Source organism: Gigantopelta aegis, chromosome 10 (assembly GCF_016097555.1).
Source record: "Gigantopelta aegis isolate Gae_Host chromosome 10, Gae_host_genome, whole genome shotgun sequence".
In the NCBI taxonomy this organism is placed as follows: Eukaryota; Metazoa; Mollusca; class Gastropoda; order Neomphalida; family Peltospiridae; genus Gigantopelta; species Gigantopelta aegis.
The window spans coordinates 11,201,464-11,229,150 of NC_054708.1; the positions used below are offsets into that span (position 1 = coordinate 11,201,464).

At 39.0% G+C, this 27,687-nt stretch overlaps 1 protein-coding gene across 2 annotated transcripts; it reads left to right on the forward strand.

Annotated features, from left to right (window-relative positions):
- On the forward strand, positions 1 to 27,619 carry LOC121383939. Of its 2 annotated transcripts, none has more exons than XM_041514045.1 (13): positions 1 to 136; positions 3,359 to 3,664; positions 8,021 to 8,132; positions 9,163 to 10,431; positions 11,177 to 11,289; positions 12,648 to 12,735; positions 13,916 to 14,001; positions 14,115 to 14,177; positions 15,076 to 15,167; positions 17,117 to 17,190; positions 18,383 to 18,614; positions 24,222 to 24,324; positions 25,271 to 27,619. In XM_041514045.1, the coding sequence occupies exons 2-13, from the start codon at positions 3,366 to 3,368 to the stop codon at positions 25,473 to 25,475; spliced, it is 2,736 nt and encodes a 911-aa protein (XP_041369979.1). In that variant the 5' UTR covers positions 1 to 136; positions 3,359 to 3,365; the 3' UTR covers positions 25,476 to 27,619. The 2 variants fall into 2 exon arrangements, with proteins under 2 accessions (XP_041369979.1, XP_041369980.1); XM_041514046.1 differs by having other exon boundaries at positions 8,021 to 8,116; positions 9,213 to 10,431.
- Positions 27,620 to 27,687: the final 68 nt, after the last annotated feature.

Sequence of the window (27,687 nt, forward strand, 5' to 3'; positions counted from 1 at the left end):
AGCGCCATATTTGATCAGGAAAAGATATGATGCCATCAAAATAGTTGTGTTGAGAACTAATGCATTAGAAAGTGGTATCCAATAAGAGTGTTATGATTATGAATGCCACTTAGTCTATATAAAAGAAAAAAGAAAGGTGCTACCATAAAGTCCGCTTTTACTAGTGTCCACTAATGTGGAAGTTCAAACATTGGCTATGATTGTGATATGTTTTCGTGGTGTTATTTTGTCGGATATTTATTTTTTATAAGCGATTCTACTAACAAATTTACTATGCTCAGGCACAATAACATGTTGTTTGAATCCCTCTGTACTAGGATTTCGAAATACGCCGTGAACGATTAGTCAGGTTTCATTTGATGACATGATAATTGATATTGGTTACAGTGTTGTACCCTAGTCCTATCCAGTTGTTTTTTTAAAAAACTTTTATTTGGACAGTTGAACTTCAGTACATGTTATTGTGCAGCATATAGTTACTGATACCCATAATACATGTCAACTGTTATTTCCATTTTACCTGACGAGCTGTATTTGGTATTCAGGCCCGTAGGAACTGGAGGGGGGGGGGGGGTGGGGGGTGGGGGGAACATGCCCTCTGGTAAACTGAACAACTGTTCTCAAGTTATTTCGATGCCTAAGATACAATGTAAAAATGATTAGCTTTAAAATACAGACTGCTGAGTGAACATATTTTTAGGGAGGCCCACCGAAAATGAGCTGTTCTCAGTCAATTAAAAACAGCCTGCCTATCCCCTTAAAAGCTAATTTAGGTAGGCTTTTTCTAGTCTGCCTGCATATATTTTAAATTACAAGGCCTGCTTAAGACTTCCAGACATGATCACGAGTGTGACCTAAAGGTGCTGTGGACAGGTCAAAGGCTGTGGTATGTGCTTTCCTGTCTTTGGGAAAGTGCATATAAAAGATCCCTTGCTGCATTGGGAAAAATGTAGCAGGTTTCATTTGATGACTACTGGTATGTGTCAGAATTACCAAATGTTTGACATTCAATAGCTGATGATTAATTGATCAATGTGCTCTGGTGTCATTAAAATAAACGTTTTTTAAAGGTGTTGTGGAATGTGCTTCTGATGAGAGAGAATACAATTTGCAGTCACCCACAGAAGTTTATTTGAATGTATCAGAAATGCCTAAAAGAAATTTCTAAAATAAAATATACATTATTTATTTATAGCCCACCTCCCATCCCCTCTCCCCCCCCCCCCTCCAAAAAAAAAAAGAAGAGAAAAATACCAACACCTGCACATGAACATCTTCTACATGTATACAAACATTTTGTAAATTTATGTACATTGGGCATTAAAATTTAAATAAAAAAGTTTCTACCTAGCCATCAACTACACCAGTCCTAATCTTCCTGGTAATATTTTGCAGATTAACTTTATTTGATCAATACAGTGTATACTCTTCAAAAAAAGAAACGCATAACTGGTATATGTTAGGATTGGATTGCAAATTTATAGCATCATATCTTTGCTCAATACCAGAGCAATAAAATTGAAACTTGTTAAACATGATCAGATCATCACTTGGAATGAAATGGTCTATCAAATCAACAGGATTAGGCCACCGTATCAAGGTCACACTAATATCGAGTATGAGCCCCATGAGCAGCAATGACGACTTGGCACCTCCTACACTTGGAATCAAATAATGCTTGAATCACAGGCTGGGGAATTGTAGCCCATGTTTGTTGCAAAGCCTGGAGCAGCTGGGGTAGCGTTTATGGCGCAGGGTTACTTTGCCGTAAACGTCGATCTAGTTCATCCCACAGGCGCTCGATGGGGTTAAGATCAGGTGATCTTGAAGGCCATGGCATCACTCCGACATTGTGTTGATTCAGGAAGTCTGTTGTTATACGTGCGCTTTGTGGTTGTGCATTGTCGAGCTGGAAGATGACATTTTCTGCATTGATGAAAGGTATGGCGTGACGCTGGAGAATTTCGTTGCAGTAATGTTGGGCTGTTAGATGACCTGGGACATGTACAAGGTCTGTTCTGCCAGTGTAAGTGATGGCCGCCCATACCATAACACTCCCCCCTCCATATCTGTCCACCTGCCGCGCACAATTATTGGCATAATGCTCGTTACGTCGTTGGTAAACTCTAGCTCTGCCGTCGGCACGTTGAAGCAAAAAACTCGACTCGTCGCTGAAAACCACTCTTCGCCACTGCTGTCGACGCCATATCAGACAACGTCTGCACCATGTAAGCCGTAGACGCCTATGTTGCGCGGTAAAAATTATCCTTCTAGCTGCTTCTAGCTCGGATATTGGCTTCACGTAAACGGTTTCTTACGGTCTGGTCCGATATTCTTCGCATCCCAGGTATGGCAGAAGTTGATGATGAAGCAGTTAGGAATCTGTCACGTAAATGTCGTAGACGTATGTATCTGTCTTGCGCCGGTGTGGTAACTCTGGGATGACCGGATCTAAGGAGGTCACGTGACACTCCAGTTTGCTGATAACGGTGCCAAAGCCTAGATATTGTACTCTGAGATACGTTGAAAAGACGTGCAACTGTTGATTGCGATTCACCGGCTTCCATCGGCCAATTGCGTTGTTACGTTGTGGTTCTGTCAGCCTGGGCATAATTAAAACGTTACGTAGCGACACTATCGATAATGTGTGTGTGAATGTAACTCAATGGGGTAGTGCACGTGCTGTACGTGCATGATTTGTACATGATAAATGTGAGCTCTGCAACCATTACTATGGATATTGTGAAAAACATATTTGCACGTGCTGACGTCAAATCATGCGTTTTATCAGCTTCAGAATTGCATGATATCATATCCACTAGCTATAGAATAAGATAATACTAAAACATTCACTATTGTGTTATTTCAAAATTAATGTTATGAAAAATATGCTCTATGCGTTTCTTTTTTTGAAGAGTATATATGCAAATGTTGGTATGTAACAAATTTATATACAGTGAAACTCCTCTAAATCAAACACCCAAAGAACCAAGCAAAAAGTCTGGTTATAAGAGGTATCTGGTTTAGAGAGGTTTTGTTCTGTACCTATATTTAAAAAATGACTGAAAAATGTCTGGTTATGAGAGAATTCTGATTTACAAAGGGTCCAGTTTTGGGAGGTTTCACTATATCAGGGCTAGCTTTGGAAGTCACCAAATTCTCCAAATGCTAATTTTGAAAAACAATTGGGTAATTTTATTTCAATTTGGTGAATACATTTTATGTCATAATTGTTATTTTATTAGAAAATTACTGGGTTTTTGCACTTTGTTAAGTTTAAATAGATGATTTGGCAAATGTTTCTGCTCACACAGAGCTAGCCCTTGTTTAAGACCATTGTTTTTTTGTCTTTTCTTAGATAAACCATGGGCCGAAATGACCGGATGACCATTAAGCAGTATGGACGGCATCGCCAGCGTGTTGTTTTGGCCGACAACTGGTCAGGGTCAGACAGCAAGGAGGATGTTTTCAGCTGCAGTTCGAACTCTGCCTCGGACTCGATGAATTCCAACACCAGCTCTTACATGCAAACAAGGAGTAGAAACTATTGTGACACCAGCTCAGACAAGCAGACACGAAGTAGAAACTATTGTGACACCAGCTCAGACAGGCAGACACGGAACAGAAACAAACAGCTTACCGCATCAGTGCCTAAGAATTCAAAGTATTATTTTCAGTTTTGCCTACATTTATGTATAATACAGAGGTTGTTAGGACCTGTATGGATTAGGTTGGCGAGGGAGAAGAAGTTTTAAAAATAAACAACGTTATATAATATAAATCATTATGATCATTTAGTTTTTTCTACTATTGATTATAAAGTATGTTTCCATTGAACACACAATCTTTGGTGCTTTTTTAAACATTTAGAATGTGCATAAAATGTTCCCTCCACATGATTTATTCTAAAGGTTAACTCTTTAGATTCACAAGCTTCATGATGAATGAGAATCGTGTTTTAATGATGCCTAGCTAAACATGCTATGATGTTGTTTCAGTTAGATTCACAAGCTTCATGATGAATGAGAATCGTGTTTTAATGATGCCTAGCAAGAGATGCTATGATATTGATTCAGTTAGATTCACAAGCTTCATGATGAATGAGAATCGTGTTTTAATGATGCCTAGCTAAAGATGCTATGATGTTGATTCAGTTAGATTCACAAGCTTCATGATGAATGAGAATCGTGTTTTAATGATGCCTAGCTAAACATGCTATGATGTTCATTCAGTATATGCAACTGAAAATTGGCAAACACCATTTATGGATTATGCAAACCAAATTCAGGTCATCCATTTTGTTTTAGTGTTTTAGCTGCGGCTGATTTAGCCGGTAAAGTGGAACATTTTCTTGGTGAAATTTGGCTCAGGTCACTGGGTTATTAGCAGTTGTGAGAAATCAATCGTGATGTTTTGGACCTAATCCATTTTTAAAAATGTAATCACACAGCAATGTCAAGACACTGACTTGTTTAGTGTCATAGCTGAGTTAACACTTGTTGCTCTTTTGTTTAACTTTGCCGCCAGACTGTACATCAAATTAAAGTGGATGGTGCGTCGTTTGCAGTGACCAGTCAAGCGGTGCTTAATTGTCGGCAATATTAATCTTAGTAAATCTAGAAAATACTAATTATTTAATTTTTACATAACAACACATCAAGTATCAGTTACTTAATGTTGTTGCATTTTTAATAAAATCAGAGGTGTAGAAATTAAAAATATTTCACTAGCCCGCAGGACCAGAACGAACTAAAATTTACTGGCCCGCCAGAATTTCTGCTAGTCCGTCAGCCTATAGAACAATACGTTATTGTTTAACAATGTAAACCGTTTGTTTGAATGGTTTGAAATTTTGGCATGCAGAGTCACAGATTCGATGAAAAAAACTAAAAATACAGTCCGTCACAAAAAGATAGAGATGTAGAAATTAAAAATATTTCACTAACCAGCAGGACCAGAACGAACTAAAATTTACTGGCCCGCCAGAATTTCTGCTAGTCCGTCAGCCTATAGAACAATACGTTATTGTTTAACAATGTAAACCGTTTGTTTGAATGGTTTTAAATTTTGGCATGCAGAGTCACAGATTCGATGAAAAAAACTAAAAATACAGTCTGTCACAAAAAGATAGATCAGCTGTTGGACTACTAGTTGCCGTTTTTAACTCATCCATTAGAATTTTTACTCGCATTTGGTGAGCGGTCGAGTACTTTCTGCACCCCTGAAAATATTCAATTGTTTTGCTTAAATTTCATTATCGGAAGTAGTAGTATTTGATAACAAAATATTAATATTCGAACCGAGTGTATAACCTTTCTGATTGAACATAGAAAATGGCGAAACATTATAAAATCAGGGCTCAAAGTTTGAAAAATGTTTTAGGAGCACTGTGCTCCTAACATTCTAATTTTAGGTGCACAGTTACATATTTTAGGAGCACTGAGGAATAAGTTTGGAGCGCTGATGAATATTCATAAGGGCATCCATAAAGTACATAATTTTTACGTTCCTGGAAGGGGGATGGTGGTCATCATGTACAAAATGCAGACAGGGGCACTGGCGTAGGAAGCGGAGAGGGGAGGGGGGGGGAGAAGGGGGCATGTCCACTCACTTTTCAGATATTTTGCTTTAAGTTTGCTTTATAATAGTGTAAAAGTGTGTAAATATAAAAGTGTGTGCCCCCCCCCCCCCCCTACACACACACACTTTTTGGCATCTTCCTACGCCACTGAGGGAGGAGTGTTTCCGAGTGAGAGATTTTTGAAACTGGTAAAGAGAGCAATTTTGAGTAAAAATTAAACATATAATCCGTAATAAAGATGGAAAAAACCAACATATTTGTAAACAAATTATGGGGGGACCAAAACATGTCCCCACCACCCCACAGGCTCCCATCTCTGACTCCCCAGATCATCAATGAATACTATAGTAGTTAATTGTAAGCTATAGAAGAATGTAATGATTATAGTTCTACCAGTACTTTTTATTTTATATTTTTTTATATATTTTTTTTAAGCTAATTTATTCTTTGATATTAATGATATAAAACATCACAATTGAAACAACAGAGTAAATACAAGTTTATTAACAACAAAGCTTCCACGACCATCAGAATGACGGTAACTGTAACAGTTCTCTCCTTCACCTTCTACGACGGTCACATGATGCCGAATTATAAATATTGGCCAATCGATGAAAAGTACACGTATCTGGGTCAGAACTTTCCAGACATTGACATGATGATCAGATTGTATGTAGACATACAATTCAGGTTTTGCGTTAAAATTAAAGTAAATGTAACAATGCCACGTGTATTGTGTTACACTTGCTTTTAAACTAAAGGTCTTTAAAATCGTGAACATGTTTAAAAGTCGACTTGCAAATGAATCCATGTAGAAAATACGGCCTATTTGTAAGAAACGTCTTGAACCGTGTTACCGTAATTTTGTAGTCGTTTGGCATTATTTCGTTTCCGGTTATTATTAACCGTCATCAGACGAGAATCCTAATAAAACCGATTAAATCGGTATACATAATTATAATTTTGATATCCTATCCTATCCTATCCTATCTCAAATTTTAAACTTACTGCTTAACAAATATGTTCAGCGAAAGCTGTTTCTTTTCAGCCTTAGCGCAGTAGGCCAAAGGGTGGTATTTTTCTCAGAATTGATGATGTCACCAGACCAAGCATTATGATTCTATTGTGAATCACATGCAGATTAACAAAACATTGGGTCACTTGGCTATAACTTAAGACTATGAATTTCATAGTATGCGTCAATGCAGTGGCCACTTTCCAACCAACAGAACTAGTTATTTTGTTTGGTCGCACGAGTGCGACTTGGTAGTAATTTTTGGTCGCACTCGTGAAAAATCCAGTTGCATATGAAAATGTATTGATAAGTGTTCTATTCGTCTATTTTTATCAAACTTTTCCCCTTTTTCCTGAGAAGGGTGAAGTCACTTCTCCCACTTTTTCAAGGCCTGCTATATTTAACGTGCAAATGGAACATTTGTTTCGCCAAACTACATTTGCACGATTGATGAAACTATTATTCTCACAGTTGTCATAGGCTTGTAGCAGTAAATTATGATGGGTTGTGTAGATGTAAAGAAAATGGACCAATGTATTGGTTTGCTATTCTCTTTAGGGCCCGTGCTTATAAAACTTAAAAGTATTGAAGTCCAGACTTTAACGTAATGCTATTTGAATGGCGTTGCCATGACGTTAAAGTCTGGACTTTATTAAGGTCTAGACTTTAAGGTTTATAAGCACGGGGCCTGTTCTTTAGTTTGTTTATAAATAGTAAGAACTGGGATCCGCAATCTAATTAAAATCTTATCAGTTCAAGATGATGGACAATCTAATTAAAATTAGCTCCACTATTACATGTGGATCTAACAGCAGCCCGTTGGAGCTCATATCCAGTTAACCTTTCATTCGACCAATCAAAACCTTACTTGTAAAATCATGCCAGTGATTTGAAAAGAATTTGAAAACATTTGAGATTATACCGAGGGTATACGAAATGATTTGGGAAACTAATTGCAACATAATTTTGTTTATATAAAATTAGTTTCAAGATGAAAAAAAAAACCGTGATGGTATAGCCATAAAATCTGTTTATACTAGTATACAATCCAGAGTTTATTATTGCACTTTTCCCCCTGTTTTTTCAGTGTTGAAATAGACCAAGAAGTTCGGCTATTGCATAAATAGTCTCGCCCAATATTTTTTAGAATTTGTATGCTCCCGAATAACGCTATAAAAGGCGAAGTGTAATTGGTTGATATTTAAATTGTTATTTATAGATGAAATGTCACCTGGACATGGGAGTCCACATAATGCTGTTAGATCTACTGCTCTCAATCGTTTTGTGTCAAATTTTCTTGGCTTTGAAAAGAATAATTGCTTTGAAACAGAAGTTTGTTTAAATATTATTGATTTATGCTTAATTTAAAATGGTCATTCAGCAGTACATGTAATTGATAAAATTATTTCTTCTTCTTTATACAGAAAACAGTCTCGCAACCGAGGTGTCGACAAAGAAAACCAATGTGTGAAACAGTTCAAAGGAAAAGGCAAACGAGAAAAACGCAAATGTACCGGCATGTTATCTTTGTCAGAGGTATGCAGTTATTATTGATTATAAAGACCAATAATTGATGGTTTGGGGAAATATTGACTGTAATTGTTCCTCCAGCTTAGATGATGGAATTAATGTAAATGTGTTTGTTTTCATGTGTACATAAAGAAAAATGATATTAAATTAGTTATAAAAGGTAAAATTATCAATTTGTAGGGTCTACATGTTAGATCCCGGTAAACATGACAGTAAGTGCACATTGCTTATAATTAAAATCTTTCTTATGTTTTACCATTCTAACTGATTATATTATCGAAAGTTGATCGTTTGGTGCAAGCCAATTATAACCGATGATCGGTGGTGAAATTCCAACCGATTCCCAACACTAGCATTTATTTAGGTCGTTACAGAATATTTTGCCACATTAGAACGGCCTAATAGAAGAGAAAAATTCTTGAAACACTGGTGCTTCGAAGGGGTCGTTGCCTCGTGCAATGACGCCTTCGACACTACATATCAGCTGTGATAATTATTGGTCAAATGTGCACAAAATGTAAAAAAATAGGCCTGGACCTCCCGGCTTGTAGCTTTGGAGGCCAAGCCCGCAAACCAGGTTAGAATCTGGTAAATAATTTTTACATACACTAAATATATTAAAAGAAAACAAAAACACAAGCATACACTAAATAATTTATTATAATACAAGCACAAACACCTCTATGTACATCTATATTTTAAACTTCAACGAGAACCTGGTTATATATAGGGAGGCTTTTGATGAATAAATGGGGTACCCGGCGTGTCCGGTGTTGCCTGACAAGAGGAAAAAAATCAGCATTTAAATCTGTAATTTTGTTGTAGTCTTTGAAGCCTAGCTGCAATCTATAGCTAAATGGTACAGCTGTCCTATATCACTGTTTTGACCAAGTGCCACAATTACCATTTTAAAAATATATGGACTGCTGAAATCAAACTCAGAATTTTGTAATTGTTTCCTTATTGTGTCTATGCATGGTACACCTAGATGCACATTTTTGTCTGTTGTTGAAACTTTAGTGCTTAAATCTTGCAGGATAGTTGTGCAAGTACCGGCAGTGAAAAAACATCTACATTATCAAGAAGAAAATGTCTGAAAACATGCAATGGTCAACAGATGATACAGTCGCTACAGTCTCCAAGCGCTTTAAAAGATAGTGTGAATTTCAGTGAATTTGATGAATATAGTCTGCTGGTTGAGTTGGGAACATCGAATCATGAAGGACGTAACCAGTCGAAAAGAGCAAGCAAGTCTTCTGTTGAAACCAGCACACCGTGCAGAAAAAGTAGACCTATGATAAATAGTACAGAAATCAAGGACGTCAATATTTCTGTGATCGACTATGTGGAGAGTCCTCTTGCAAGCAGTCAGGTTGACATTGTACCCGGTGAAGTGTTGTCTCCGGTATCGGCTCTCTGGGGTGTGTCTGAAATCATTTCCAGTCTGTCAAACCAGTCGGTTTTTATTACTGGGAACTCCGACATTAGTCTCCATCAGTCTGATGCTTCCAGGGAAAGTGTAGTAGACGGTTTTGAAAAACAGATGCCTAAGTTGTTAACACCGCCAGAGATTAGGCCGAGAAGCGTTAGTCCTGCGGATCGCTTTCAGGAGTCTCAGGATCTATTCGACAGTCTGGTGTTTCACAGCACAGACTCGAAGCCAGTGACCAGTCCGCTCACCTGTGTGGTTCACCTTCAGAAGCTCAAAGACAGGTTCATGTATGACATGACTAATCAAAGAAATAACAACATACCGATTGTGCGGTCAAGGAACGGAGACTCTGCCGATGGAAGTGATCGTGGAGCATATGACTGCGATCGCGGTGTTTCTGTCGATGAAGGGGTTGTCGAGCTGGAAGAAGAAGAAGAGGAGGTGGGGTCATCAGAGTCCACAGATGAGGACAATGAAGATTTCGACCTCAGTGATATAGAAGAAGATGAAGAGGAAGACGACTCTGAGTATGTCAATTCTGAGGAAGATGCAGACAATTCGTCCCCCGCTCGGGGAGACGAGGAGAGTCTGTACATGCTGACTGACAACTTCGTAGCGGAGGAGTGGATCAACGAGAGGACGCCCCAGGATGAAATGAGTCTGATGGAGCTGTCCATGGCTCACCTGTCCTTACAGCGAGAAGCTTCGTACCAAACGGTCAATTCCGTGAGCGAGTATGAGATGTCGACATCGCAGATTGTGACGGCAAATAGTACGAGAAACGATTGTCCATCATCCCCCAAGCAGCACCTCCATTGCACTTCCTGTGATTCTATTACACAGAACTCATCTGTGCATGAGTTGTCGTTTGCAGTAAGTAATAACAGGACTCAAACTTTAGAATTTATTACCTACAGCAATTTTGAAATGTTTTTGCCTCGGGCAGTGTAAGTCTGCCTACAGCAGTTTTAAATCGGTAATGTCTGCAACAAATATGAAAAAACAAAAATAGTCCTTTTAATCGACGGCCGTCATTTTTATCTGCCATCGGTGAAGCCCCCGACCAATGGCAGTTCATATTGGAACTATGGCGATTTCTCTCTGAAACACGTTTTTGTTTAGCTAGTTTTTAGGTATGTAGAGCATTTCTGTAAAAACTATTAAAATGTGATTAATTTTAAGGATAATTTTATCAACAAAGACTAAATGTTGTAGCCACTTTATATAAAAAGTGGCAGTTGGTTAATTTGGCAATGGACATGGTGAGCCATGAAACCCGGCAGTCTTGGCAGAGTTTGTTCATCTATTGGACGCTTTTATTTATTACTACAACAGTTAATCTTTATATTTACGTTGATATGTACTGACAAACTGCATGTATACACATGTAGTTTTAACATAAAGATAGATTGCAATGTATAGCATAAAACAACATTACCTACATTCATATTGTCTTGATTGGTTACATTTCAGTCTTTAATAGGAATTAAATTTGATATTTACTCTCAAGTTTAGTACGACTGTCAATTTTTAATATTTGTTTTAATTATGAATCCTAATCATACTTGCAGACAGCTAATTCCGACATTTTTCTACCTAATTGTATTGTTTAATTTAGGAAATTCTTACTCCAGGAAAAAATGATAAAGCACCTATGTCACCAAAAGCCAAGATTTATGACATTTGTGAACAGACAAATTTCATTCCATTCAACAAATGTATTCCAAACAGGTGAGTTTTAATACTGCATACAAAGTATTTTTGCTCAAGTTTATCTATGTTTGAAAATTGTACGATCAAAGTGTATATGTTTTCTGAAGATGTTGACATAATTTACTTGTGTTCTAAACTTGATATTATAATTTTTCTTACAGCTTATTTCTCAGAAACTATATACAGGTGCAAGTACAGGGAGTATTTTGTTAAGTATCACACTGCGATTCGCTAAGCAAGTTTCAGAGATTGCTACACAATTTTAAAACATTAAACAGTAGTTGCTAATCAATTGACTAGAAATATCGCTAATCACGATTTTGCAAACAAAATGTTTCCTGATGTAAAAATGTGAAATCACCAAAATTTTATGAATATACTGGTCATGGATAAAGGGACATGCATTCTACATGTTTTTGGAATAAATTATCTTTTTTAATAAAAAAAAGTTTTGTTTTATAATTTGTGTAAATCCATGGAACATATTGATAAGAGTAGTGGCTGCCTATGCCCGCAGAGTTCATGCCAGCTTTGCACCAGTATGCTTATACAAATGAAAAATATAGAGGGTTTCCTTTTTTGGACTATATATCAAAATTACCAAATGTTTGACATCCAATAGCCGATGATTAATAAATCAATGTGCTCTAGTGGTGTTGTCAAACAAAACAACCTTTAACTCCAATTTTGCGTAATTTATTTTTCGTTCCCACATTAAATTTAAAACATAACTTTCATGGACATGAGGAGTTATGAAATTTTTTTTTGTATAACCTAAATTTATTTTGCGTAACCCATAAATGGATTATGCAGATTTTTAGTTCTCACAAGTCTGTGCTTGCTGTTTTTGAGAGGCCAGTTTGTGAAATGTTCTCGTTGTTGTGATCCATGTGCAGGATGTTTACTAAACGGGTAACTTCGTCTTGGTAATTTCCAACCACTTATTTCTGTTAGTTTATAAACAATGCTAGCTATGGGTGAGTGGAATATTTCATCAAATTATCTCCAAAAATGCAAAAACTACAGTTATTTTCCAACGAAATATCAATTATTAGGTTATATTTTTGTACCGAATTAGAATAAAATTTGCCAGTTCTTAAAATTTGCAATTGACAAATTTGGCCAGTGATAGAGCTAGCCCTGATAAAACTTGCTGCTTATACACCAAAAAGTTTTGTCTTGTTTAACAACACTACTAGAGCAAAAGTCTTCTTTTTTTTTATCAGTTGCCATGGGCAGGCTTTAAATTGCCATCTGTGGGCCGTTTTAACAACAGCAATTTTGTTTTTAAATTGACATGGGAGACAAATTCTTAAGTTCGAGCCCTGTATCTCATTTATATAGAGTTTGTATTATTTTTTCATTGTTATTTTTAGTGTGATGAAGACCATAACAAAAATAGGAGAGGGTGTTTTTGGTGAGGTTTTTCGGGCAACCAGGGATGGACAGTCTGTTGCAATTAAGGTAAGCAACAGAAGCAAAAAAACAAAAACAAAACCCCCACAGAATTTCAGGATCCACAGATCAAATACACTAAAAAAAATTGGATGTTACCCACTTGGACTTGACGACCATTTGTGACGTGAAGACAAAAATCTTGTTTCATTGAAGAAGACATGTGTTGCCAGTGCTTGATTGGTCAGTTATAGTGAGTCTGGGCCCAACTACTCTGATCAAAATGATGATGTCTTGTTAACGCCTGACCAAAGTAACGATGCTTATTTTGCAGCCTTTGTTCATCTTTTAATGCACTTTTCCACAGACAGGACTATACATACTACAACTTTTGATATGCCAGTCCTGCTAAAAAACAAACATGGCCTGCTGGAAATAAGACCGCACGGGGTGAAGGAAAGGTTTGGGATGGTGTGAGGCCCTCGGATATATTTTAGAGCATTATGTAATTAAAATCAGAATCACGAGCTAAACGGCAGATGAGATCATCGTACACTCATCAATCTCTTAAAAAATATCCTGCGATCCTTTTGTGGATTTAGCAGGTGAATTTATACAGTGTTGTTGCTGCTCCATTTAAGTGGGGGGCCCGCCCCACTATTAGATTTTGCCACCCTCCTTTCACGTTCTGCCACCCTCCTTTATTTTTCTACACCCCTATTTATTTTACAGCACCTATCTCCACTATTTCCAAATGCATACTTTTTCCCACATATAAATAAAAACAACGATCAGTTTGCACACTGGACATCAAAGGAAACAAGCAGCGTTGTGTGTACGAAAAAGCAACAGACAAAAAATTTATGACAATTACCGTAAAGTAATTTTAATCTTAGAGAGGAAACCTGCTACATTTTCTATAGTAGCAAGGGATCTTTTTTATGCATCATGCCATAAACAGAATAGTACAGACTGCAGCTGTTGATATACCAGTCGTGGTGCACTGGCTGGAACGAGAACTAGCCCAATGGTCCCACTGATGGGGATCGATCCCACACTGACCTTGCACCAAGTGAAGGCTTTACCACTGGGCTACGTCTTGCCCCCATATTGTATTGAAGTCTGGATCAGTACTATTTCTAACCATTAAACATTGTTTCAAGATTTCTTTACTTTTGGTTGAATATATTATTGAAGCTTAAGTGTAATATATTTTTTGTATCGTGTAAATTTGTTCTGTTTATTTTAGATCGTGCCAATTGAAGGTAACCAAGAAGTTAATGATGAACCTCAAAAGAATTTTGGAGAGATTTTATCAGAAGTGGTGATATCAAGGTATGTATATTTAGATTAAATTGTTAGTTAATGTTTTTTGAGTGTTCACTTGTAGGTTTGTCTTGGTCAAGACATGATTGAGTAATTAATTGATTGATATTTTTCTGTTGTAGAGAGCTGAGTAATCTGAGGAAGAATCCAACAAACACAACAGAAAACTTCTGTGAGGTTAAATGGTATGTTGTAAACATGTACCACTGACACCAAACTCCCAAAACTTCTGTGAGGTTAAACGGTATGTTGTAAACATGTACCAGTGACACCAAACATCCAAAACTTCTGTGAGGTTAAACGGTATGTTGTAAACATGTACCACTGACACCAAACACCCAAAACTTCTGTGAGGTTAAACGGTATGTTGTAAACATGTACCACTGACACACCAAACACCCAAAACTTCTGTGAGGTTAAATGGTATGTTGTAAACATGTACCACTGACACCAAACACCCAAAACTTCTGTGAGGTTAAACGGTATGTTGTAAACATGTACCACTGACACACCAAACACCCAAAACTTCTGTGAGGTTAAACGGTATGTTGTAAACATGTACCACTGACACCAAACACCCCAAAAAACTTCTGTAGTGTAGCTTAAAGTCTATTATCGTGTCTCTATCCAATTAAGGTTCAGGCAAGTCTGTCCCACACCCGATCTCTGGCATGGCCAGTGGTCGAGTGGGGGACAGAAAATTAAAAAACAACATCTGTGAGGTTAAACAGTATGTTGTAATCACATACCACTGAATCACCAAACATCCAAAACTTCTTGTTGTAAACTACTCCGACTTCTGTGAGGCTAAACAGTGTTGTAAACATATATTATTGACACACCAAACATCCAAAACTTGTGGGGTTTAAACGGTATGTTGTAAACACTTACCACTGGCACACCAAACACCCAAAACTTCTGTGAGGTTAAACGGTATGTTGTAAACATGTACGACTGACATTACCAAATGTTTGACATCCAATAGCTGATGATTAACAAAACAAACCTATTATTATGAACATCAATGTAGTTACATTCTGGTGGTGGTACATATGTAATGGACATTTTGTGTTTTCTCTACAGTGTTTCCTGTGTGCAAGGCTCGTACCCAGCTCATCTGCTGAAACAGTGGGATGCATTTGACAAAGCCAAGAAATCCGAAAATGACAGACCAGGCAAGAATATTGTTAAGATGGTTCTATATAATCATACCACCAATTTTGCAAGGGACATATATACTGTACACCATTGAAAATGCACCATGGTATCGTCAATATTATGTTTTAAACTGAAAATGCACACATAGTGTGAACTGTAAATGCTGTCACTTATTAATTTACCATTAGGGCATCAAAATAATGCACTTTTACAAGAATGCACTTTATCAGTAAACCATAAAACCTTACAATCTTGAGATGGCAACCAAAACGCAACAAATGTCTCATTTGTAAAAATTAACAGGCAACATGTGACTGCGTGAACATTGTGATACTTCAGATCACTGCCTATAAAAGCCACAGTAATTGTTTACTATGGCTTTATGTGACAAAACGTTATGACAGTGCCCATATTGACACCACAAGAATGTAAAAGAGCAGTTGGGATGCATGATGCTGGATTATCAAATCACGCTATAGCACATCTTGGATGCCATCATTCAAAAATATAGAGACTTTTTACTCGTTTACAACAAACTGGAACCACTCACGATCTACCACAATCTGGCCAACAGAGGATTACAACACCAAGACAAAATCGTCACATCGTCTGCACACATCTATGTGATCGCACACAACCAACTGCGGGCACAGCACCTTTTATTCAAGGGAGACGTGGGCCAGTTATCGCCTACACTATAAGACGCTGCTTACAAGCAGCAGGGTTGCACACTAGACGTCCTTACGTTGGTCCAATTCTTGCTCAACGTAACAAAAATGCACGTTTAAATTAGTGTAATCGTCATCAATACTGGAATAGACACCATTGGGGAGGTGTCTTGTTTTCAGACGAATCTCGATTTCATCTTAGACATGCTGATGGACGACTACGTGTTTGGCGTTGTCGTGGAGAATGGTATCATGATGAGTGTGTTGTCCAAACTGACAGATGGGTAGGCGGAAGTGTCTTATGATTTGGGGCGGAATCAGTTATCACCACATAACACCTTTGCATGTATGCCATTGAAGGGTAACAGCCAAGTATTACATCGATAACGTATTGCGAAGAGTTGTTGTACCCTAGTTTGGTGTTCAAGAGGACAATACAAGAGCGCATACTGCGAGATTAACCATGCAGTTTTTGGCAAATGCACACATCCCTGTCCTGGAATGGCCTGCACTATCCCCTGACCTTTCTCCAATCAAGCATTTGTGGGGTGAGTTAGGACGATGTCTTCAACAATGTCAATTCCACAACATTTGGCATCTTGAGCAGGCACTCCAAGATGAATGGCAGAGGTTATCCCAGAACCTGATCCAGAGGCTGATTCTGTCCATGCGACAACACTGTTTAGCGTGTATGAATTCAATTAAAAAATCCAAATGTATCCTGTTTTTAAAAATCACAACAAGCCACCAATATATATATAATTTTCTTTTAACTCTGGGATATAAGCAACTTCAGAAATTCATTCAACTTTGTCCAACCATGTGTAACATATTTTTACTTATTGCTTTTAAAATTCCCCCACAAATTAAGCCACTAAACTTTTCTAACTTCAAAACGGGGTATACTGATAACATCTTTAGCACTGGCTCTAATCTAGCTGCTATTTTAAAAGCTTGGTTTTTACAGTGCACTTTATACTTTAACTGTTACACCTATTCTCCCTCTCTCTCTCTTCCTCCTTCTTTCTCTCTCTCTTTCTCTCTCTCTCTCTCTCTCTCTCTCTCTCTCTCTCTCTCTCTCTCTCTCTCTCTCTCTCTCTCTCTCTCTCTCTCTCTCTCTCTCTCTCTCTCTCTCTCTCTCTCTCTCTCCTTTTGCTGTCTTCATTTACAAATATCAGTTGATTAAATTTGTCATCTTGGATGTATGTCTTTGTATTTGAAAAATGTAGAGAAAGGCCTGTTGGCTGATCCCAAAACCGCATATTTATTGGTTAATAAATATTGTTGAATTGTTACAGATATTTTTCCTGATGATCAACTGTTCATGGTGTTTGAGTTTGCGGATGGTGGACGTGATCTTGAGTCATTCCAAGTATGTTTACAACTGGTATATCAACGGCTGTGGTATGTGCTATCATGTCTGTGGGATGGTGCATATAAAAGATCCCTTGCTGCTAATAGAAAAATGTAGTGGGCTTTCTCTGATGACTATATGTTAGAATTATCAAATGTTTCACATCCAATAGCCGATAATTAATTAATCAATGTGCTCTAGTGGTGTCGTTAGACAAAACAAACTTCTTCCAGGTAGGTTTTGTCTTTCAGATAGAACCTGTAAAAAAAAAACTGTTTCCAGGAACCCTTCCCTACCTAAAATTAAAATTCTTTTACAATTTTTGTCCGGTCTTTACAAACTAAAAAAGTGAGATATAGGCATTACTTTTCCGACGGTGGTAACAACGGTGGCCTCAACTTTTGCACGTAGCTCAGTCGTAAAGCGTTTGCTCGATGCGCTGTCGGTCCAGGATCGATCCCCGTCGGTGGACTCATTGGGCTATTTCTCCCTCCAGCCAGTGCTTCACACCTGGTGTAACAAAGGCAGTGGTATGTACTATCCTGTCTATGGGATGGTGCATATAAAAGATCCCTTGCTGCTAATGGAAAAGAGTAGCCCATGAAGTGGTCCTTAACCATACGTCTGATGCCATATAACCGTAAATAAAATGTGTAGAGTGCGTCGTTAAATAAAGCATGTCTTTCTTTCTTTCTTTCCTCAACTTTTGCATTAAAGTTTAATGTTAAATTTTTGCATTGAGATCAGTTTCTCACAAAAGTATCAGTTAAAAAATTAAATCATTCAGCTTTCACTTCCAAATAGGACATGCACGACACCCTAGTGGTATAGAGGGGTGGGACGTAGCTCAGTGGTACAGCACTCGCCTGATGCGCGATGGATCTAGGATCGATGCCCGTTGGGCTATTTCTTGTTCCAGCCAGTGCTCCACAACTGGTGTAACAAAGGCCGTGGTATGTACTACCCTGTCTGTGGGATGGTGCATATAAAAGATTCCTTGTTGCTAACTGAAAAAGAGTAGCCCATGATTTGGTGACAGCTGGTTTCCTCTCTCAATATCAATGTCCGACGCCATATAACCGTAAATAAAATGTGTTCAGTGTGTCCTTAAATAAAACATTTCCTTCTTTTCCCTAGTGGTATAGGGGCATGTAAAAAAGTTCAAGCTCCAAATATATTTCATACATCATATAAATACTTTATATTTCAGTTTGACAACCCATTCCAGGCTAAGAGTGTCCTGCAGCAGGTGTGCATGTCGCTAGCCGTAGCCGAGGACAGTCTTGAGTTCGAACATAGAGACCTGCATATCGGCAACGTGCTGGTGTGTGAGGTGGATCATCCGACTGTCACCTGCAGGCTGTGTGACAAGCACTTCGAGATTCAGAGTCATGGGGTCCATGTCAGTATCATAGACTTCACACTGTCCAGGCTAAGGAAGGGTGAGTTGTGGTTACATAGACTTCATACTGTCTAGACTAAGGAAGGATGAGTTGTGTTTACACAGTCACAGGGTCCACGTCAGTATCATAGACTTCACACTGTTCAGACTAAGGAAGGGTGAGTTGTGGTTACATAGACTTCACACTGTCCAGACTAAGGAAGGGTGAGTTGTGGTTACATAGACTTTACACTGTCCAGACTAAGGAAGGGTGAGTTGTGGTTACATAGACTTCACACTGTCCAGACTAAGGAAGGGTGAGTTGTGGTTACATAGACTTCACACTGTCCAGACTAAGGAAGGGTGAGTTGTGGTTACATAGACTTCACACTGTTCAGACTAAGGAAGGGTGAGTTGTGGTTACATAGTCACAAGGTCCACGTCAGTATCATAGACTTCACACTGTCCAGACTAAGGAAGGGTGAGTTGTGGTTACATCGACTTCACACTGTCCAGACTAAGGAAGGGTGAGTTGTGGTTACATCGACTTCACACTGTCCAGACTAAGGAAGGGTGAGTTGTGGTTACACAGTCACGGGGGCGACGTCAATATCATAGACTTCACGCTGTCTAGACTAAGGAAGGGTGAGTTGTGGTTACATCGACTTCACACTGTCCAGACTAAGGAAGGGTGAGTTGTGGTTACATAGACTTCACACTGTCCAGGCTAAGGAAGGGTGAGTTGTGGTTACACAGTCACGGGGTCCACGTCAGTATCATAGACTTCAGACTGTCCAGACTAAGGAAGGGTGAGTTGTGGTTACATAGACTTCACACTGTCCAGGCTAAGGAAGAGTGAGTTGTGGTTAGACAGTCACGGGGTCCACGTCAGTATCATAGACTTCACACTGTCCAAACTAAGGAAGGGTGAGTTGTGGTTACATAGACTTCACACTGTCCAGACTAAGGAAGGGTGAGTTGTGGTTACACAGTCACAGGGTCCACGTCAGTATCATAGACTTCACACTGTCCAGGCTAAGGAAGAGTGAGTTGTGGTTACACAGTCACGGGGTCCACGTCAGTATCATAGACTTCACACTGTCCAAACTAAGGAAGGGTGAGTTGTGGTTACATCGACTTCACACTGTCCAGACTAAGGAAGGATGAGTTGTGGTTACATCGACTTCACACTGTCCAGACTAAGGAAGAGTGAGTTGTGGTTACACAGGTCACGGGGTCCACGTTAGTATCATAGACTTCACACTGTCCAGGATAAGGAAGAGTGAGTTGTGGTTACACAGTCACGGGGTCCACGTTAGTATCATAGACTTCACACTGTCCAGGCTAAGGAAGAGTGAGTTGTGGTTACACAGTCACGGGGTCCACGTTAGTATCATAGACTTCACACTGTCCAGGCTAATGAAGAGTGAGTTGTGGTTACACAGTCACGGGGTTCACGTTAGTATCATAGACTTCACACTGTCCAGGCTAAGGAAGAGTGAGTTGTGGTTACATCGACTTCACACTGTCCAGGCTAAGGAAGGGTGAGTTGTGGTTACATAGACTTCACACTGTCCAGGCTAAGGAAGGGTGAGTTGTGGTTACATCGACTTCACACTGTCCAGACTACGGTAGGGTGAGTTGTGGTTACATCGACTTCACACTGTCCAGACTAAGGAAGGGTGAGTTGTGGTTACATAGACTTCACACTGTCCTGGCTAAGGAAGAGTGAGTTGTGGTTACACAGTCACGGGGTCCACGTCAGTATCATAGACTTCACGCTATCCAGACTAAGGAAGGGTGAGTTGTGGTTACACAGTTACGGGGTCCACGTCAGTGTCATAAACTTCACGCTGTCCAGACTAAGGAAAGTTTGTTTTGTTTAGCGAAACCACTAGAGAACATTGATTTATTTATCATTGGCTATTGGATGTCAAACATTTGGTAATTCTGCTATATAGTCTTAGATATGAAACCAGCTGTATTTTTTTGGATTAGTGGCAAAGGATCGTTTACATACATCATCCCACAGACAGGATAGCAGGGATCAAATTTAATTTTTTTGGGGGTACGGCGACTGTTACCAAGGCAAGTTGGAGGGGCACCAAGGCAAACCTTTCCTTCAAAAGAGGGGCACAAAGGCAACTTTCTATCAAGTTTGTCAGACAAAAATGGGTTCACCTTATTTCCTTGGAATCCAGCCTTGCAATGTTTTGGATATGGATACCTTTTAATAAAAGTAGAATTGTGATAGACAGCTGTGTTTAAACTTTATACCAACCTGTACAGTACCATAAAGAATAACAGCCACTTAACTACAGTGTTACATATTGTACTTGTAAGTCCTATAATATCAACAAATAGTATTCATAAAGAAGGATTATATATTATAATTAATTACATTTGTATATATATACTCTTCAAAAAAAGAAACGCAAAAGGGTACAAATGGGTTATAACTCCGATTTTATGTTTCCTACCGGTTCATGCTTTGTGAATATAAGGTCATTGCATGTCCCAAACACATTCCCACGGTTACATTCGATAAAACGCAGCTACTGTACAATAAAGTTCCAAAATGTGAATATTCGCAAAAACGCAGCCACGTGCAAACCATGTCACCACTGCACGTGCGTTGTCTGCACGTGCAACATGAACACCGACAGTATAAAAGTGCAGGGTGTTCGCTTGCCTGGCCTCTGTATCTGGCCGACAGTTGACAATCCAGGACATGCCACGTCTCAGTGAACCGCAGAGAAACAATGCCATCGGCCGACTAGACGCAGGCGAATCCAAAACGGCCGTTGCCAGGGCATTCCATGTGTCCCCAAGCACCATCTCCAGACTGTGGGACCGTTACCAGCAACATGGATCAACACGTGACCTCCCTAGATCCGGTCGACCACGGGTCACCGCTACATCCGGGTACGCCACCTTCGGGAACGATTGACTACTGCCACCTCCACAGCCGCAGCAATACCAGGTTTGCGCAGGATATTCGACCAGACCGTACGGAACCACCTACGTGAGGTAGGAATTCGTGCCAGACGTCCAGTTCGAGGTGTCATCTTAACACCACAACAGCGTCGACTCCGACTGCAGTGGTGCCAGATTCATCGACAATGGCCTCAACTGCGATGGAGACAGGTGTGGTTCAGTGACGAGTCCCGATTTCTGCTCCGACGTCATGATGGAAGATGTCGCGTGTATAGGCGTCGTGGTGAACGTTATGCGGCAAACTGCGTGCAGGAAGTGGACAGATTCGGCGGGGGTAGTGTCATGGTGTGGGCAGCCATCTCACACACTGGCAGAACTGACCTGGTCCACGTGCAGGGCAACCTGAATGCACAGGGCTACACTGACCAGATCCTCCGGCCACACATCGTTCCAGTTATGGCCAATGCCAACGCAGTGTTCCAACATGACAGCACGTCTCACAACGGCTTTCCTACAGAACAACAACATTAATGTCCTTCCTTGGCCATCAATATCACCGGATTTGAACCCAATTGAGCATCTATGGGACGAGTTGGACCGACGCCTCAGACAGCGACAACCACAGCCCCAGACCCTGCCCGAGCTGGCAGCAGCCTTGCAGGCCGAGTGGGCCACCATCCCCCAGGACGTCATCCGTACTCTGGTTGCTTCAATGGGCAGGCGGTGCCAGGCAGTTGTCAACACACGCGGAGGCCACACCCGGTATTGACTCCAGATGACCTTGACCTTGGTGGTGTGTCCTATCACTTGCTCACAATGGACTAGAGTGAATTGTGAACAATCCTGCAACATTTGGTAATTATCGGACTCACCATTCAATAATTAAATCAATTCTCCAAATGTTACGACAATGTGGTTTTGCGTTTCTTCTTTTGAAGAGTATATATATATATATATTAAAAAAAGTGCAACGTAACTATATTTTTGAATTAAAAAAGGAGTTGCGAAGTGATAATAAAAGTACCTAACAGTATTATAACATGGCAATAGTAAATACATGATATACAGGTATAACCTCATGTCTAAGACTTAAACGTTTAGCTAACATCAATGATTGTTGTGTTAAATAAATGTTTGATGTTATATATTGTATACAAACTTGTAGATACTATTACTACAGACTTGCTGAACCAGGGCTGAAGGAATGATATTGTATACAGACTTGTAGATACTAGTACTACAGACTTGCTGAACCAGGGCTGAAGGAATGATATTGTATACAGCCTTGTAGATACTAGTACTACAGACTTGCTGAACCAGGGCTGAAGAAATGATATTGTATGCAGACTTGTAGATACTAGTACTACAGACTTGCTGAACCAGGGCTGAAGGAATGATATTGTATACAGCCTTGTAGATACTAGTACTACAGACTTGCTGAACCAGGGCTGAAGAAATGATATTGTATGCAGACTTGTAGATACTAGTACTACAGACTTGCTGAACCAGGGCTGAAGGAATGATATTGTATGCAGACTTGTAGATACTAGTACTACAGACTTGCTGAACCAGGGCTGTATACAGCCTTGTAGATACTAGTACTACAGACTTGCTGAACCAGGGCTGAAGAAATGATATTGTATGCAGACTTGTAGATACTAGTACTACAGACTTGCTGAACCAGGGCTGAAGGAATGACATTGTATGCAGACTTGTAGATACTAGTACTACAGACTGGCTGAACCAGGGCTGAAGGAATGATAATTGGAGTGGGGGGCACAATCTCTAGTGAGAAGGCCACAGTGTCGACTCTAGTTGGGGGGGCACAAGCCAGATTTTAACATTTATTTATATAGAGTAGGACAAACAACATGTACACATTTGTCCTCGTCCCACCGTCCCCCGTTACAAGTCCCTGTAGTTGTTGACACATGAAGTGACAGGTACAAAACGTTCTAAAATATCCATGATAATAACGCAGTTTACAGCAGTATATATTATTTGTTACTTACGCATTATTATTAATTGTTTATTTACGTTTGGATACCGATCTAACTGTCGTGGTTTATAATCATAAATTTATATTGTATGATTATAAACCACTTCACGACATTTAGTTATTTTTAATCATGGGGTCCACGTCACAATTGTTACAGTGATGAGCATTTTATGGAGCTGTCTTAGCGCGACATGATCTTAGTGCTGATATCACTTTGTGAAACGGGGCTCAAAGTGACAGACCCTAGTTTTTAAACACTAAAGCATATTTTTCACTATTAAAGACATTTTTAATGATTTAAATTAGAAGTACTTACATTTTGTTATTCAGAATATTCATTTTCATTCACCTGAAGTAGTTCTGGTCACACAGGTTTTTGTAATATCCCAAAATGCATTTTTCATAATTCTAAAAACGCACGTTAGTCTGAGAAATAATGGTTATTGAGACAAGCTCTAGTCTATTTGTGGATGGTAGCTTCCCGTTTAAACGTCAGACTTTAGCCTCTCAATGTTATAACTTTATTCAAATGTGTTGCAGGTTTGTAGATTAACTAAACTTTGGGTCTATTTTTACGGGCTGAAACTAGGGTCTGCGCCTTTAATGAAGAGCTAATTGTTGCTTTGATGAGCTACAAGACAACACTGATCCTCAGAGTTAATAGATGTAAACTTATGTATATTTGTATGTGGCTCAACAGCTGTACACGGACAAATTATTTTCTCTTTTCAGATGGATGTATTGTGTTCTGTGATTTGGCTAAAGATGACAGTCTGTATGAAGGCACAGGCGACTATCAGTTTGACATCTATAGGAAGATGAAGGAAGAAAATAAGTAGGTTTTGAATGAGCTCTGTGGTCCAGTGCACAAGCTGCTGGACAGTCAAGCTGATGACAGTGGTTCAAATCTTATCAAAGCTGGCTCACACTTTCATTCATCTTTTTCACTTACAATTCTAACTGCCATTATTTTAATATATGAAGAAAAAAAACCCTTTCATTTTCTTCCATGATTTCAATCTATTCTGACCCCATTCTATCCGTTTCCTCTGACTCTGTTTTCTTAGCTGTCCACACCATTACCCGTCTCAACTTCCTCCATGAGACGTGCAGTCTCTGTGTACTTCCCTGCACCCACTTAGCATCCTTGTTCTCTGCTGCTAATAAAGCTGGTCTGACCCACGGAACTAACAATGGTCACACTGGTAGGGGAGTTTGGCAGGTGGTTAAATGTGCTACTGTACAGTGCCAGAGGTAATTAATGAACACTCTCTGAAGCGGTCAGACTAAACCCAGATCTAAAGCTGATGGGAAATGTTTGGTGTGTCACAGAGGGCCACAAGAGACAAGCACCTGTTGCAATTGAAGAGACGTAGACTGGGATGTGAAGTTAGCAAAACAAGCTGAAAGCTAGGAGGTGCTACCAGATCGGGAAGCAATAAGATGGAATTGAAAGAAGAGAAGGAAAAGGGGCAGTAGGATAAAAAAGAATTGTTTTGAAAATAAATCGTCTTTTGACAGTATATTGAATGAAAGCACTTTGCAGCAATAATATCTTAGGTTATCGATGGTGGTCATGTTAAGCAAAAGTGTTGAGACCTGTCTTACAACCCTTGTGATTAAAAAAATAATATTGCTGATTGCTGTGGTTATTCATCAAGGTTGGCTTGGACACTTTGTTTGGATAACATGCATCCCACAAGTCTCACAAAATCCCTAATAATATTTATTTGTGTGTTTTGTGTGTTTCGGAATAACCCTGTGTTGTTTTTCCTTTTCAGCAACATCTGGAAACCTTTCAACAGTCATAGCAACGTGTTATGGATTCACTACCTCTGTGATAAAATTCTGAGACGGAAGAAGTACAAACGCAATGGTCGCGAAGACCGGAATACACTGCGGGACTTGAGACTGTTTTTCAACCAGGCTTTAAAATACGACAGTGCCAAGCATATACTGTTGGAAAGCAACTTGTTTCAGACTTGAAGATTGGGTGTGTGCATGAAAATTGAAAACATTGAGAATACTGTTTGGCGAAGGGGAAGAAAAAATGTGTCAGGAGTGATTCTGATTATGTATTTCAACTTGAATCTGTAGCCTGAAGTATTAGAAGACCAGCAGGCCATTTTGTGGTGCCATATGTTACTTAAAGCCAGTGTTCGCAGTGTGTAAATCACACATGGAGAAATGTTTTACTACCCTTTAAAGGCATCAAAACAAGTCGAGAACGGTTGGTCAGGTCACCAGGAGGTTACCACTAGAGCCTCCACAAGTGTAAAAATACTCTAGTGTCAAACTCGACCCAGACCCGAGTACCCAACACTTACATTAGATGATAAGACTAAGGAATAAAGTAAAATAGCATTATGTATCTTATTTCCAGCGCTAAATATGGATGCCAAATCATGCCATTGTATTGCATACCATACATTCGACTTTTGATTTCCCTCCATGTCTCATTGCCCTATAATGTAACTGGCGGCAAGCATGTGGCAAAATGACATCATATTTTTTATTTAAATGACTCTGTTCTTCCTTGCATGGGTAATCAACTCTTGTGAACAGACTCGAGTTTTGCTGGTTTTGGCCCATGCCTGAGTACTCGTGGAAACCCCTTAAAAAAAATTGAGAATAGTACTTTGTTGTCTACAAAACATATTTAAATAAAAACTTCACCCCTCTATTTTGATCATTTAAATGTTGTTCAAATACAAGAAATGCAAGTATCAGCACATTGAGAACACTGATACAAATGAATAACAAAATATCAGTATGTTTATGTGAAGGGACTTTTAGAGGAAATATACCAGGCCTGAATTTTGTGGTCACCTGTATATGGGTTACAGGATACACAGCTTATTTTGATGCCTACTTTACTTAAATTTCACTTGTTAAGGGTCACAACTGATTCACAATTATTTATTATTTTTAGTGAAAGTCATTCTGACATTTCTGGGAAATTCACATTCCCTCATTTGGACGAGAAAGATAAAATGCTTCGAGTAAGCAATGTATGTGTCTGTGCCAAAGTGAAACCTGTGATGAATGAAGATGCTGTGCTGAATGTAGATGGTGATGATTAGGTATGCAAGGTAGATAACTGAGTGTGTGTTAATGTAAAAAGAAAATCTCTGAAAGTGAGTGATCATTTGATTGCATCTATGAATGTTGATCACAGTACACCAAAATATTTATGGTAGGCGAGACATTTAATTCACAGAATTCTTGTACTTAATCTATATTTTATTTGTGCTTTAAATTTAGGACATCATTGAAATGGACATAATAGGTTATGCAATTTTTTAAAAATCTAATACACCTGAAATTAAGAATGAAAAGTAAATTTGGGGCATCATGATTTATGTAATGCACATTGCTGTACTGGTTAAAAACGGGGGCCTAATTCACAAAGGTCTCTTAGGCTCTGCTAGACAACAAAGCATCCTCTCTGCAAGTCTCTTAGCATCTGCATATACCAAGGAATATAAGTTGTAAACAAGCCTATGACTTGTGATATGTTTTGTGTGATCCATAATTTGGACAGGCTATATATTTTAATTAATGTACAGTTTGTACAGGCTCTAGCTTTATTCACTTCGCTTCATCTACCACTTTGACGGTCTCAACCACAATCCTTACCACTAAATGCCAATCATACAAGAAAGGGTTATTAACCATTTCAGAGGGAATATTGAGTTTTTGCTTTGAATAAATACTGTTGCCAGTCATTTCAAGCCATGCAGTGTGGTTAGTTGATTGCTCACTATTTAACTAACCAATTTATTACCAGTAATCAGATTTTGGATTTGGTGATTTAGTAAAACTGATACAGAGTTACTTCCCTTTTATATCCATGATACAAATATATATTGGTGTAAACCTTTTTTCTGCACATATTTTTCCCCTCACCCCCTCCTCCATAATTAAAGGTATACTAGTTCATGACTGGATTGGATGGATGGATGTGTGTGTGTGTGTGTGTGTGTGTGTATTTGTGTGTGTGTGTGTGTGTGTGTGAAAATATATGTACTTCTTTAGACGTCTATTTAAACTAACATAATTCCATATACTAGTTTTACCTGTGAGATCATTTCATGCATGAGTTCATACCAATAAATTAAATACATCCATTTATGTTCAGCTTGTGATTTGTTACAGTCCATTGAAACTAGTTTAGTTTTTGTTTGATAAAGCGTTT

Bases quoted from the DNA above. Each gene is read 5' to 3' on its own strand.
- LOC121383939 (XM_041514045.1), top strand. From the start codon at position 3,366: ATGGGCCGAAATGACCGGATGACCATTAAGCAGTATGGACGGCATCGC. The intron at 8,133-9,162 runs GTATGCAGTTAT...TAAATCTTGCAG, and splicing joins GCATGTTATCTTTGTCAGAG to GATAGTTGTGCAAGTACCGG. The intron at 15,168-17,116 runs GCAAGAATATTG...GAATTGTTACAG, and splicing joins ATCCGAAAATGACAGACCAG to ATATTTTTCCTGATGATCAA.